Source organism: Limanda limanda, chromosome 2 (assembly GCF_963576545.1).
Source record: "Limanda limanda chromosome 2, fLimLim1.1, whole genome shotgun sequence".
In the NCBI taxonomy this organism is placed as follows: Eukaryota; Metazoa; Chordata; class Actinopteri; order Pleuronectiformes; family Pleuronectidae; genus Limanda; species Limanda limanda.
This window is the reverse complement of record NC_083637.1, coordinates 5,685,935-5,700,083: the sequence shown is the minus strand read 5'-3', so window position 1 is coordinate 5,700,083 and position 14,149 is coordinate 5,685,935. Positions and strand designations below refer to the sequence as shown.

At 42.3% G+C, this 14,149-nt stretch overlaps 1 protein-coding gene and 1 non-coding gene across 2 annotated transcripts in view; both read right to left on the bottom strand.

Annotated features, from left to right (window-relative positions):
* LOC133015718 (protein sidekick-1-like) overlaps positions 1-14,149 on the bottom strand; it is a 280,020-nt gene that overhangs the window by 26,694 nt on the left and 239,177 nt on the right. Inside the window, exons 35-37 of the mRNA XM_061082987.1 lie at positions 10,995-11,181; positions 9,923-10,021; positions 5,319-5,513 (exon numbers count right to left, since the gene is read on the bottom strand). Coding sequence (XP_060938970.1) covers positions 5,319-5,513; positions 9,923-10,021; positions 10,995-11,181 — 481 coding nt within the window. The remainder of the gene's footprint in view (positions 1-5,318; positions 5,514-9,922; positions 10,022-10,994; positions 11,182-14,149) is intronic.
* trnal-aag (transfer RNA leucine (anticodon AAG)) lies at positions 11,870-11,951 on the bottom strand. Its single transcript has one exon. It is a non-coding gene; the product is annotated as a tRNA-Leu (tRNA).

Below are 14,149 nucleotides of genomic sequence, written 5' to 3'. Positions count from 1 at the left end.
ACTTTCAAAATCCACCCGTGACCCCCCATGACCTCCAGCTCCATCCCTCCCTAGAAGAGGGGGATGATAGGGTGGATGGGGGGGATTCTGCTAAATAAAGAGACTGCTTCTTTCATTACCTTATCAGTTATCACTCTCTTGGCGACAAACACCCGATTAGACAAATATCTCTGGAGGGAATCACAGTTTTTGTCCATGATACATGCGGCACGTTAACGCTGCCTCACACACACACACACACACACACACACACACACACACACACACACACCCGCAGGCCCACTCAAAAAAGCAATTTTCTCTTTCCAGGGATTAAGTTGGTCTCTCCAGCATCATCAGAAAGAAATCTCTATTAGAGCATTCTGTCGATCTCCCAGTGAGAACGGGCCATTATGTTACTGAAGTGGAACAGGGAACCACTGGATTCTGTTTCTAAAGAAATCCTGATAATGATGCTGCCGATGTCACGATATCTGATCCAATTAAAATGCGCTACACACGCCGAGAGCTGCGAGCGGAATATCAGACATCATGATTTCTAGTTTTTCATAAAAATTCACTGTCACGATTTATTATAAGGACTTTTGTAGCATTTCAATGCTTCACTAGACGTGTGGCCGACAGAGAGAATCGGACAAAGAGATCAGGGACAAACATATATGAAAGGTTTCGAGTCGTGTTTCAAAAAGTCAAAGTTATTCTTCCGATGGTCCATTGAGACACGAGAGCCGCTGTTACTTTAGAAGTGACAATGAAAGTGATCTTTTACTTTCAAGGGATGGCTCCTCTTTTCTCAGGAGTCAAAAAACCTTTTGAAATTCATTTTGCCAAACATTTGATTTTAGGAGAAGGAAAATTAATTATCATGGATTATAAAAAAAAAGTGTAACATTTACACGTCTTCACCACAAACTGCGTGTGAAGACAAATGATGTAACTGTTGCCACTATAATACTTTAATATGTTGTAAAGGTTTTCCAATGTATATTTTGTATTTGTATATAGCATTATTGTGTAATTAGAGTAACAATGCAGTGTTTTTAAAACTAAGTTTGGTGAAAGAAGAAAAAATATGGTGGCCAGTCAATTGTCCATGTCTTTATAGTGACTATAATCAATATTCTTTAAATAAATTGAATCAGGATGAACTATAATGGGAATCACAGGGACTAATCCCCCGGCTCTACAGACCTTTTCTCAAACTGGCAACAAGAACACTTTCAAAATATTGTTTCAAACTAGAATTACCGACCACTGTCTACAACCTATTCATTATTTAAAAAAGATATTCACCAGATGTCAGTGAGTTCATGAAACATCTATTTTTACAGTTGGCTTCCTGCTGTTCACTCTGTTAACTTAACTCAATCTTCTCCAGTCGGAATTTAGAGAAAATAGCATTTATGCAGTGTAAAATAAAATCTCCTGTATAACCTGGTGCACATGTCAACCGGTAATTGCATCAATTAAATAAATAGTTCTGAAAATACACTGAGAGGAGATAAAAGCATCACAACCTGAAAAGTGAAAAAGAAACTTTATTCCTCACTCGCTTTAGCTCTTTTAAAATCAAGTCACTATAAAGAGCTGTTCCTCCTCTTTGTCCATCAACTTCCTGAAGGAGAAAATGTCATTTTCAGGTTCCAGGTTCGACAAAACTAACGAGAGTCACAGTTCAGTCTCCGATATCTCTGTTCGTATCGACTGTTCTACTTCATCTACTCTTCTGAATCACATGTCTTATCACAATTGAAGTCTTCTTCCCTCCCCACAACAGAGCATGATGCTATGAGTCGGTGAGATAAGCTGAAAATCTTCATTTCACTCGACAAGTCAGTTAATTTGAGTCTCTTTAGTAACACAATAAACACAACAAGCATTTCATGAACTGTTGCACAGATCCTCGGGGGAGTATTTGAAACTCCAGACGCTCGTTATTCCCTCTTACAACTAATACCTGGTGACAGAGGGGGCTGTGGCTGAGGGGTAGAGTGGTCGTCCTCCAACCTGAAGGTCGGTGGTTCGATCCCCAGTCTGAACCATCTGCATGCCGAAGTGTCCTTGGGCAAGATGCTGAACCCTCAATAGCCCCCCATAGAATAACAAAGTGCTGCAAGTAGATGCACTGTATGAATGTGTGTGTGAATGGGTGAATGTGAAACTGTACTGTAAAGCGCTTTGAGTGGTCATCATCAGACTAGAAAAGCGCTATATAAATACAAATCCATTTACCATTTACCAAATCCATTTCAATATCTACACATGTCGCCGTGCATGCTCTGTTAAATCCGCTGGAGATTTTAAATGTCATTTCATCTTTTTTCTCTTTGCACAGCGACTCGTGGAAAAGGTCAGACGTCTTATTTTTGCTCCAACTTTTGGAGCCCAGTTCAAACGGATCGTGCACGTTCAGCCATTAACTGCTTGTTGGATCATGGAGGATCCGTCAGAGCTGTTTGCTTTTCTGCGTCTGGACTTCTCAGTCTGAGATTTCACAAAGACCACGACTCATTACTCCTCTTAACTACAGATCATACAAATTGTAAATGCAAAAACTTGCCTTGACTTTTCCGTACCATTCCCACCCTTTAAGAAATAGCAAACCCAAAGTATTTCTGACCAATTTGCCTCTATTTGAAAGTTAATATTAAAAAACACATGATTGTCTGCTATAATAGACTATAAAACAAGTTTGAATAGCACAGGTACAATTAATAACATTCATCAAGTCACTCCTGCTTAACTTTGGCTCATTTACAGGATTTCCTGACCTGGTTTATTTAAGACCTCTTATCTTGTGTATTCATCTTTGTAATGGAATGTGAATTTCCTTGCTGGTTCCTGATGCATGAATGCAGCACAGGACCGGATGAAGAAAGCAAATTTTACTCGTCATTACTCAAAGCCTCCGAGCTCACACCCCATTATTCTAGTTGAATTATCCAGTAATGTAGAGAAGTATTTTTTTTTTTTTTTTTATAAATAGAAAACAAAGACACTTGTTATGCTGGTTCCATTAGTGTGTGATTTAATACAGTTCCAGAATTTAATCACACTCTTCCTGGGCCTGTGTTCATTCATTTTTAAAGAGAGAGAGAGAGAGATTGATTTTTAACAATCACACACAACACAAATTACTGCTCTTTGTCATTTTTTCCCCACGTGAATGAAGATGTACGACACGTCTCACTTCCAACCAGTGCATACAGAGGAACCATTAACGTTTTCCTCCTTCTCCAACTCGCTGTTGCAGCTCGGTTGCACCTTTAACTACACATATGTCTGGTTAACTATTAAATGGGGCTTTCAACCACATCTTATGTTCCTCAGCAGAGAGAACAGGGAATGGACTGTGTTTATAAAGAGTTATTCTGGTCTTAACGACCACTCAAAGCTCTTCAAAGTACAGCTGACATTCACTTATTTGGGATTTGTTTATCAGTCTTTTAAACTTTTAAACTCCTCTGAACTGCAGTCATGTGTGTGTGTGTGTATATGTGTGTGGTGTGTGTGTGTGTGTCTCAGTGTGTTTAAAATTAACTAGGTTGCTCCTCACTAGAAGGATAGGAGAATATATGGCAGTCTGTGTTCCCATCCCCTTTTCAATGATTCAAATTGTATTAGAATTATTGGAATTAAAAGCAAATATTGAATGTTGCAAAAAGAAGAAGAAGTCAATTCTTCGCCAAGTTGGAAAAGTTGACAAATCAATCAAATTAAACAATTAAGTGCAAATGGGAAAAGACGCACAATAGTCATCTTGTTTCTTAAAGACTCAAACCTTTTCTGCAGTGGAGAGAAAGAAGAAAATCTGATCTTTGTGGTGCAATTAGAAAACTGCAACATCCCACAAATAGATAAAATAGAAGTATGAGATTTGACAGGTGGTTTTTTTAATAACATCATCTTGCTCCACACTCTTCGTGCACAGATGTCAGGATCAATTTGAGTGTCTTGAAGAATTAAATGTTACTAATTGCTTTTTTTTATGCTGCAAAATATTGTTTTGAAAGAAGCAACAATGATGATTAGAAAAGCTTCGTCGTCCATTAACAAATATCTCTGTGAAAACAAATCTATTTGCTTTTAATCCCTATTAAAATTAATTTGTGCACCTTAAATTAAAGCACAGGGGAACAGGTTCAAAGAGGAAACCGTCTCTGTCGTTCACGTCATTAACGATAGTTAGTTTTACTTTCTTCACAACACTTTGCCACCAGCCTCAGGACGACGCTATAGTTAAACACACCGGCAGTGAGACTCCAGGCAGAGCTGAGAATATCACCTCTCATCAGATGTGTGCCTGATGAAAAGCTGCCTTGATGAATCACTCACATCCTCTCAATGTTTTCTGTCACACTCTACAAACACTGTTCAAATTAGATTTCTATAAATTCTTTACGTAGGATCAGCACTTTGTGTTTCAGGGTGAGAGGCGGAGTGTCAGGTCGGAGGTTTTAATAGGAGCGTGATCCCGAAGTTCTGCTAAAGTGGAGGGGGGGGGCTGACTTTCACAGTTCCAGTCACTGATGTTTTCCTGCAGAGGCTTCTGGGTCTGCACCCATCTAGTTGAACTCCATCATACGGGCCTCTGCTCCGTGTCGGCCACTGAGTTCCTCGGAGGAACGCTGGCTGACATTTCCGTCCCTGCACATGAGGCGATCACAGTCCGGACTCGTTTGTTCTCTGGTGAAGGAACAAGCTACCGAATGCTACCAGAGAAGAAGAGTCCTTCTCGTTCTGCAATCCCGCACCCCCAGGCTCAGAGACAGTTTCAGCCCCAGGCCATAAGTCTTTTAAACTCCTCTGAACTGCAATAACTCCACCAAACCAGCACCCTGGCATATTTGAATATTTGCACTACTGCACAAATTGCACTATTGTTGTTTTATTTTTCTCTTCATCTGTAAAGACATATATTTAGATATATATATTTTATTTTCTATTTTAAATTGTATTCTATTTTATACTATTTCTATTTTATTTTTTTGATAATTACTTGAGTATTGCTTAAAGAGAGCCTGTGACTCAAGTATTTCATTGCCAGCGACTGCTTTATGTTATCTCTGTGCATTTGACAATAAAAAAATCTTGAATCTTGAATCTCCTCCCTCTTGAAGAGTCTCCTCCTCTGAGAGCACCTCCTCTCTCAACCCAACTAACTCCCTAACATGCCTGACAAGCACTTACCTCCTTCCCTCAACTCCTAAACTTGATCTTGTTGAACAGATTCACCACTTAGCACTCACTTCAAGGTCTACACTGCTCTGAAGATTTGAATGTAAGAGTCAATGTAAATGTACGTGTGTGTCCTTTACCTCTGCGTTCCGTGGTGACCACCCGGGCCTCCTGCTCCTCCCCCCAGCCCACCGCCGTGCGAGCGGTGAGTCGGAACACGTAGGTCTGCTCCGAGGAGAGTCCCGTGACCGTGAACTGCCGAGCGTTGGAGCCCACCTCCACCGTGGTCCAGCGCAGAGGGTCCCGGCTGTCCAGGCAGTAGGAGATCTGGTAGCCTGGGGAGGGACAGAAGCATTAAAGACGCAGGAAGACAGAGATTTGAAGAGTGTGAATACGATTCCTCGGTGTGTTTTTTTGTGGCCTACTTTCCATCGAGGAACCCACAGGAATCAAAGGAGGAACAACATGAGACAGGAGAGAGTCTGGAAACACGGCTCCGCGATGCCAGAGAACACAAATCACATCTCCACATCAAACACCAACAGGAAAACACACTGTTCATTTACACGTCTTCACCACAAACTGCGTGTGAAGACAAATTATGTAACTGTTGCCACTATATTACTTTAAAATGTTGTAAAGGTTTTCCAATGTATATTTTGTATTTGTATATAGCATTATTGTGTAATTAGAGATAAGACTTTTATTTTGACGCCTCCGCTGAGCTGCTTGTGAGAGTGAGAGACACAGAGAAGCAAGCAGAGGTAGTTACACACACGTCTAAGAGTTCGTAGAAGATAAGAAGATTCCTTTTCAGAGCATGCAGCCAACGAGGTATTTTGTCTGTTTGTTATTTACTTTAACCTTGATTGTAATCATTGATACTGTGTTTGCTAACTAGCTAACGTTGTGTGTTATGTCTTTGTTACCGTGTATAACCTAGTTTTCACGGTTTGATGTGGAGAACAAGACTTCGTTAAAAACCCGTAGAGGAAACCATGTGTTGTCTGACTGTGCTTGGGAGGGAGTCACAAATGAAGCGTCTCCACCTCCCCCCCCACTATTTAGAAATGAATCCGAAATATCCCAGATACGAATGTTGTGCATTTGGGGAAATAGTCTGATCGGGGAAATGGAGTCACGGAAGCAAAGTCCCAGTGATACACACACACACACCGGAATCAGGAGTCACACAAGTTCTATATAATCAAATAACATCATATAAATACATTTAATAAACATCAAGGTGATAAGAAATACCTAAAATAAAAACTATCTTTGAGAGAAATGTATTTGATGTGTACTTTCACTTTTTTAGTTTGAACCACGTCCCACGTTCGAGCTGTCAAGGCTTCAATCTTTATCGATATTTCCAGTATAGACTCTCATTCCCAATAACATCTTAACATTCCACTCACACACACACACACTCACACACACACATTCCCCCAACACATTATGTAATCATACATCCGTGCGCTGTCCCCTTGGCTGTGACCCATGGCGAACACGACTGACGTCTGTTTCTCTGTCTCCTGTGCAGCCGGCCATGTAATAACACAACCACACTTTAACACACACACACACACCGTGAAACCACTGATCCCAGACCAGGCTTTCCACAGGCCACTGGCCACTCACACAAAAAGAGAAAACCCTCAACATGAAGATTGTATTTCACACCAAAACACGCACAATCACGCTTCCATGAAGTCACACAAAACATCTGAGGAGGGAAAATGGTGGGGATGATAATCTGCTCAGAGGAAGATAATCTGGTTGTGTGGTTGATAATCTCATCAGATCGTCTGAGTCTGTGTTAATGTGCACGCAGCGTGTGGGAGATTATCGGATAACAGCTACACTACAAATCCTCTCGCATCCGAACAATTGGGTCAGAGCGCTTCATTATGTTCGCTGCTGAATCTCATTAGCACGTCGCTGCCATCAGAGGCACGAGTTTAAATCTCCATTACAAAGTGACTGTGTCATGTCGGGGAAAGGCCAGCTCCGTCTTCCAGAGACAGATTCAACATCCTGATTCTTCAGGCTTTTCAAAAACCTGTATCTGCATGTTGTTGTGTCCTTGTCTGAATTGATTTGTGTCGTACAGGAGCAGCAGTGCCACCACCGGAGCCACTTGAAAGTAAATAGCAGTGAATTATTTGTGCTGTGCTTTTACTTTAATATAATTCTGGAGCTGAACGCTTATAAATAAAACTCTGGACGGCAGTGAATGCAGGTCACACTGACTCGTCTCATCCCTCAACTCCCATTTCAACACGACAAATTGTATATTGTGTTAAATCATGTCTCCTTGTGTAGTTGTATCAGTGAATCTGAGGATAAAACTCCACTGAGGCTCAAACAGATAAGGTTCTATACATCATCTCCTTTTAGACCTGTCAGCTCTTTTCCCTCCAAACTGTGACTGAATGCTGAACGTTAAAATTATCACTTTTCACTCTTATGATCGTAATTGATGTGTTATTTTTATGTCACGGCTTGTTTTAATGGATTGTTATATATCACATCTATATGAGATATTTATCTGAAGCCCTGGAGATGTGCCTAATGGTCGGATTGCGGACGGATTAATTGAAGGGTTGATTTAATCCGCTTCACTAATTCACTCCTGCATTTACTGCTACTTATTTAGATTTGTAACAGTTTCTTTTATTTCCCCGTGTATAGAAAATATTCATCCAGCCATCCTTAATTGAAATAAACCATTGAAGCAGTTTCGTGGGATCTCTGTGTAAAAACACATTTGTCCTGTATTGGCCACGGTTCTCGGAGCAAAATAGGTGTTTTCTATTTTTTGGTTAGTTGCCTGTGTTGAAACTTGTGTCATATAATTTGTGGAACTCAGGAACACACTCCTTTGTGTTGATATTCAACCTGAGCTGTCAGAACCTGTTCGGACAAAGATTGAGAAGTGATATCCGGGTCGGGTTGTTCACCTGGGACTCGGGTGAGAAAGCAAGCAGCTTCTCCTCCATTGTGCGTTCTGTTCCTCGCAGACGCTTTGTTTCTATTGGATGTGTATGTCTTTGTCGTACTTGGCAATAAAAAACAACAACAACCTTCTGCAGCACAAGCTATTGAACAGAATGGTTTTCAGAGCACAGCAGGGGGCGCTGTCGTAGATGTTCTGAGCCAATTCCCCAATTGTTAGCTTTTTTAAACAGTGCATGAAATAGAGAAATTGTTATAAAGTCAAAGCAGAGATGTTTGAGAGATGAAGGTGGTGTGTGTGTGTGTGTTTTATTCAAAACCCTTGTGTTAAATTGGTTATGACACGCCTTTTGGAACAAATTAAAAATGAAGTACTAAAACCAATTAAGTAGTATAACATATACAAACTGACTACCCTGAATCCTTAATTTTATCGCTTTAATGCACAAAAACACATTACATGCTCTGATTTTAATTATAAATAATATGTAGTATGGAAATGGGACGCAGGGACAGTTTGCCATTGGGATGTTTGCGTGCATAAGGATTTATCATATTCATATAGACGCACACACGCTTCACTGCCTCCTGCTGAATTAGATTGTGTCTGAGGTCACGTTCCTCCTCTGTCCACTTCCTGTGTCACACACACACACACACACACACACACACACACACACACACACACAGACACACACACAGCAAGGACACAGCAGGCCTGGCCGTTTGTGTGTGTCCCTGTGATGGAGAGAGATTTGCCCTCCCACTCATCCTTCTGTCACAGAGTGGTGTCGCACTAAATGTCCTCCCTCTTACAATACAGTCACACATCACTCACACTGTCCCGCTCGACTCCCTCACCCACTGAGAGGACAAATACTACTCTGCTCTCCCCCTTTGTGCCATACACACACACACACACACACACACACACACACACACACACACACACACACACCCACACACACACACCCACACACACACACACACACACACACACACACACACACAGACACACACACCTGTCCCTCCTCTCACCTCCATACATCTCCTCTCTGTCGTTTTCCCCACTTCTCTCTCTCTTTCGGCTTCAGCCACTCACACGTTCCTCGTGCTCTCCCTTGCTTTTCTTCTTCTTCTTCTTCATTTATCTGTTCTTTCTGATTCACTTTTCAATTTTCCATTTCAGAAACAGGTAATGTGTGTGTGTGTGTGTGTGTGTGTGTGTGTGTGTGGGTGTGTGTGTGTGTGTGTGTGTGTGTGAAACTCCCTGTGTGCCTATACAGTATGTGTGTTTACGTATGCATTAGGAAAGGGGTCTTGCTTCAGCAGCTATAATGGCCTTTTTTCCCAGGTACAAGCCTGACGACTGACACACACACACACACACACGCACACACACACACACGTTAACACACAAACACATGTACATAAATACCAACAATCCTTGGCAGTGAAGTGGAAGGTAGAAAGAGCTGACCCCTGTTTGAAAGCTAAAAACAGAATCAGCTCTTTTCCATTTTACGGCTTTTACTTCCTTCCTTCCCTTGAAAGATCACAGCAGTGTGTGTGTGTGTGTGTGTGTGTGTGTGTGTGTGTCTGTGTGTGTGTATTCACGTGTTTAAAACTGCTAACTCATTCCCTCTGCAAACTCTCTGCTTCAGCAATTGAAAATAAATCTATTGTCACCACAAGCATAAAACTTTTGATTATGATTAGAACGTTGTTATCAAATATCTGCTTTCTTGTGAGTGAGTGTGTGTCTGTGTGCGTTTGTGTTTTGTACCTAGTATGATGCCGTTGGGGTTTGTGGGCGGCTGCCAGACCACCCTGACTGATGACAATCGAACTTCTGGAAACACCATCCTGACGGAGGGGCCGGGGACTGGAGAGAAAAAGAGAGACGGGAGTTTGGCAGGAAAGTTAAACTCTGATAATACAAAAGAGGAAAACAACATCTGAACATCATGTCTATAATCAAAAGGCTCATTTATGATCAACGTTAAATACACACGTGGAAATGGACGGAGCCTGCATCAACACACACACACACACAGACACACACACACACGCACAGGGAGTCGGTCTTATACATTTTAAGAGGAAGCTCTTAAAGACACAAAATAGAAAATGTAATTTTCTCTCAACTTCACACCGACTCGTCTTTGTTCCTGATAAAAGCCCATGTTCCACACCACCAAACACCCATCGACCCGAGTGTGTGTGTGTGTGCATGCGTGTGTTTGTACAGTATGTGTATGTGTGTGACTGACAGACAGGATGAAGGTTCATTATACATTGCCGGGAATTGACTTTCCCGTTCTTGTTTCATCCTGAAATGAGAAAATCTTTTCAAACGTGACACTGTTTGATAGAGTGTGTGCGAGCGTGTGAACGAGACTCTCTGTTTGCACGTGTGTGTGTGTGTGTGTGTGTGTGTGTGTGTGAGTGTGTGTGCGTGTGTGTGTGTGAGTGCGCTTGTGTTGTATTATTCTGAAATACCAGAGTGGGTTGCTGGCATCCTGAAAAGTCTGCCATGGTTACCAGATCTGAGGAGATCTACACACACACACAGACACACACGTCTACACAACATGTTCTCTGAGTTCAGACTGGGGGGGGGGTTCTGATGGATGAACTGAACCCGCTGGATGATGGGAGCAGCGGTGGAGAGAGGGGCTGCGCTGACAGCCGAGGTGCAAGGAGGTGAGAAACAGCTTCAGAGGTGAGACGGAGGCGAAAGTGTTGAAGAAACTGCCGAACAGAAAGGTCAGTGATCACAGGGAGACACACTGAGACACACAGAGACACACAGAGACACACAGAGACACACAGAGACACACGGAGACACATCCTACCGTCTTCTCTGGTCCGGAGCAGCAAGGGGCTGCTGGGGGGGCCGTCACCCAGCTGCGTGTAGGCCAGAACCTGCAGCTCGTAGACCGTGTAGCGCTGGAGGAGCCGGAGGAGCAGAGACACGTTGCCTTCTCCTTCTGTCACCTGGACACTGGGAGGAAGGTCCGAGTCCTTCTCACTGAAAAACACCTGGACACAGACACACACAGCCACAAGTTACACACAAATCCATGTACACATCACAGACATAGATAAAACAACGATTACATTTGTGATATTCTATACTGTTGTTATTGCCAACAACTCCCATGGAGAACAGAACTAGCAGTGAGTTACTCTCTCAGTAATTTGAGTTTCTTACTCGTCCGAGTCTGTTTGTTTCCAACTGAGACATAAATCTTTAAAGCTGCTACAGTACTAACAATGGCTCCTTGGATGCGGGAGAGGTCACTTGTTGGGATGAACCCACACACAATTACTCCACAGTTACCCACAGTTGTGCGAACTGTTGTTTAATTTCTCAGCCCTATGTTTTTGCTTCATGATCCCACTGGGGATCAGGATTCAGGGTGGTTTTTGACCCGGAGAAGACCAGAGAGGTCAAAGTTCTGAGAGTTATTACATCTCATTTGGCTGACGCTTTTGTCCAAAGTGGCTAACAATAAGTACACTCAGCACTTTTATGAGGGGGCATTTTAGGGGTTCAGTATCTTGCCAATGACATTTTGGCATGCAGGTGGGGAAGAGTTGGGATTGAACCGGCAACCTTCTTGCTGGAGCACAACCACTGTATCATTTTTCTAAGACCCATTGTTTTATTACAATCCACATTATTGTAATCAACACGTACTGTTGTCTCATAAACATCACAAAATACTGGCAGCGGTGGGATTTGAACCCACGCCTCCGAAGAGACTGGAGCCTTAATCCAGCGCCTTAGACCGCTCGGCCACGCTACCTTCAATGATCAGCTTATCCACTGTTTATTATTTCCTCAAAGTTGGAGAAAGCTGTATTGCAACTTTTCAGTCCATTATTTTCATTCATATCCGTGTAACTTTCCTGTATTTCGTTGACCTTCGGAGTTATAATGTGGCTTTTAGACAGATAGGATCAAACAGATGGGTGTCTTTGATGAAAGGAGAGCCAGTAATGGACTCATATTCCCAGGGTAGGCAGGTACACGAGTACAAATGAATGTTGCTGGATGTGTAAAATACTATTTCAGTCAGTTCCCTCACATTTGAAGTGTTTATCAGCAGAACATAGTTAGAGTTCGGCCTCTAGGCTGCGACCTCCTCCCTCCCAGAGACATGATTATGTAGAGATAATGGGAAGTGAGGAGCAAATATCATTAAATCAAACTAAATCGAACAGGCACAGCAATACTGACCCAGGGCAGCAGAGGCACTGACGAGCAAAGGGAGAGATGGGAAATATTTGCAGCTCAAATAGACCTATCACACTGGGGGGGTGCGAGTGATGGAGGACTGTGCAGAGAGGTCACATGACTCGATGAAGCGTCGCTCCATTTCTCTACTTTAACGATTTTTATAAGGTGATGGTGCTTCAGTGCTCCTGCCCTCAAACCCAGAATCAGGTATTATAGATTTTAAACTGGTGTTAAACAGGTGGTAGATGTTAAAAATCAACAACTTCTCAATCATTAATAGAAGGTGTATTTGTTGAAATGTGTTTATAGCATTGGAAGGTGTGGAAGTGATTCAATACAGCTGGAGCTGGAGTCACACACACCAGCCTCACAGGGTTCCACAGTGTGAAGGAACGTGTCAGACAGTGAGACGCTGTGGCTCACAGGATGGTGGGCACAGAGGAGTCGCTGACATCAGATTTGGCAAGAGAAGACTTCGTACTTTGGTCTTTTCTTACCGAATATTACCACATTTCAACTGAAACATCCATTAAAAGAAAATCTCCAGTGCCCACGAATTTAAAAATACAAATCAGCGCACACCGTGCTTCCACCAGCACCGGGGTTTCAATTCGAACGCGTGTCAAGAACTGTTAGTTTCCTGTTCGTTCTTTCTCTCTCTGTTTTTTCATGATGTTCAAGAACTCGCTGCCCCTCTCTAAATTATTCTGAAGGAAAAATGTCAACTCTTAAGTGTCTGAGAAGAGAAATGGTTCGTGTGGCAGGAGGCTGGAGAGTGACATGTCAGAGGAGGGAAGGTGCTGAGGAGCCGCTGCTGGCAGACACTTCTCCTCTATTAGCATGGCTGGCATGATGCTGGGCTGTGAGGCTCAGGAAGGCAGGAGGAGATACACAAAGGGGAGGGGGGTGATGTGCTTTGGGGATTGGTGCATCATATGACCTGAATTTTTGCATTTTTAAAATACAGGATTGCAGCTGGTCTGTTAATCACACGGCCAAAACCTGTTTTCCTCTGTGTATGAGTTTATCTAGAACAAGGTTTTTCAACTGGTTTCGTCCCAGGGACCAACATCCTGACTAGAGAGTAATCCACGTCCCACTGATGTGTCTACGTGTGTGTGTGTGTGTGTGTGTGCGCGCATGCCTACGTGTGTGTGTGTGTGTGCAGTCATGCGTGTGGATAGAAGGAAGTTTTAACATTTGGTTTTCCATGTTGGTTTTATTTAAAAACCTCAAACAAATCTAGAAAAATCTGTGAAAAAACAACCAAAACGGTTGATTTTCAGTGCTTAAGAATTGAAAACAAAATTAAAATGCAGTTTGTAGTTGTACTGCATCTCAGAACCATATGAACATCAATACATAACGTTCATGACTTAAATGTACAGACTTGTAGCTGACATGTTGAGAGAACGTTAAAGTAACGGTGATCAATAACAATCAACACAAACTGTGGCTACAACTGAAGAGGGAAGATGACAAAGTTATGCAGAATATGTCACAAATGATAATCATACAATATCACACAAACATGTGAGGCCTACTTAAGTTTAACCTCATGATCACCAGCACCTTTATATTATTTTAGACATATTTTTCTTATTTTAGATATTTTTCACGATATTCAAGAGTAATCTGGTAATGTGTTGAAATATCAAAGCGAAATTTGCGGACCCCCTGTTGAAAACCACTGATCTAGAAGACAACCAAATTGAGGATAAGCCCCTCCCCCTCCTCTTTTAAGCTTTGTTCTGCTGTGTTTTG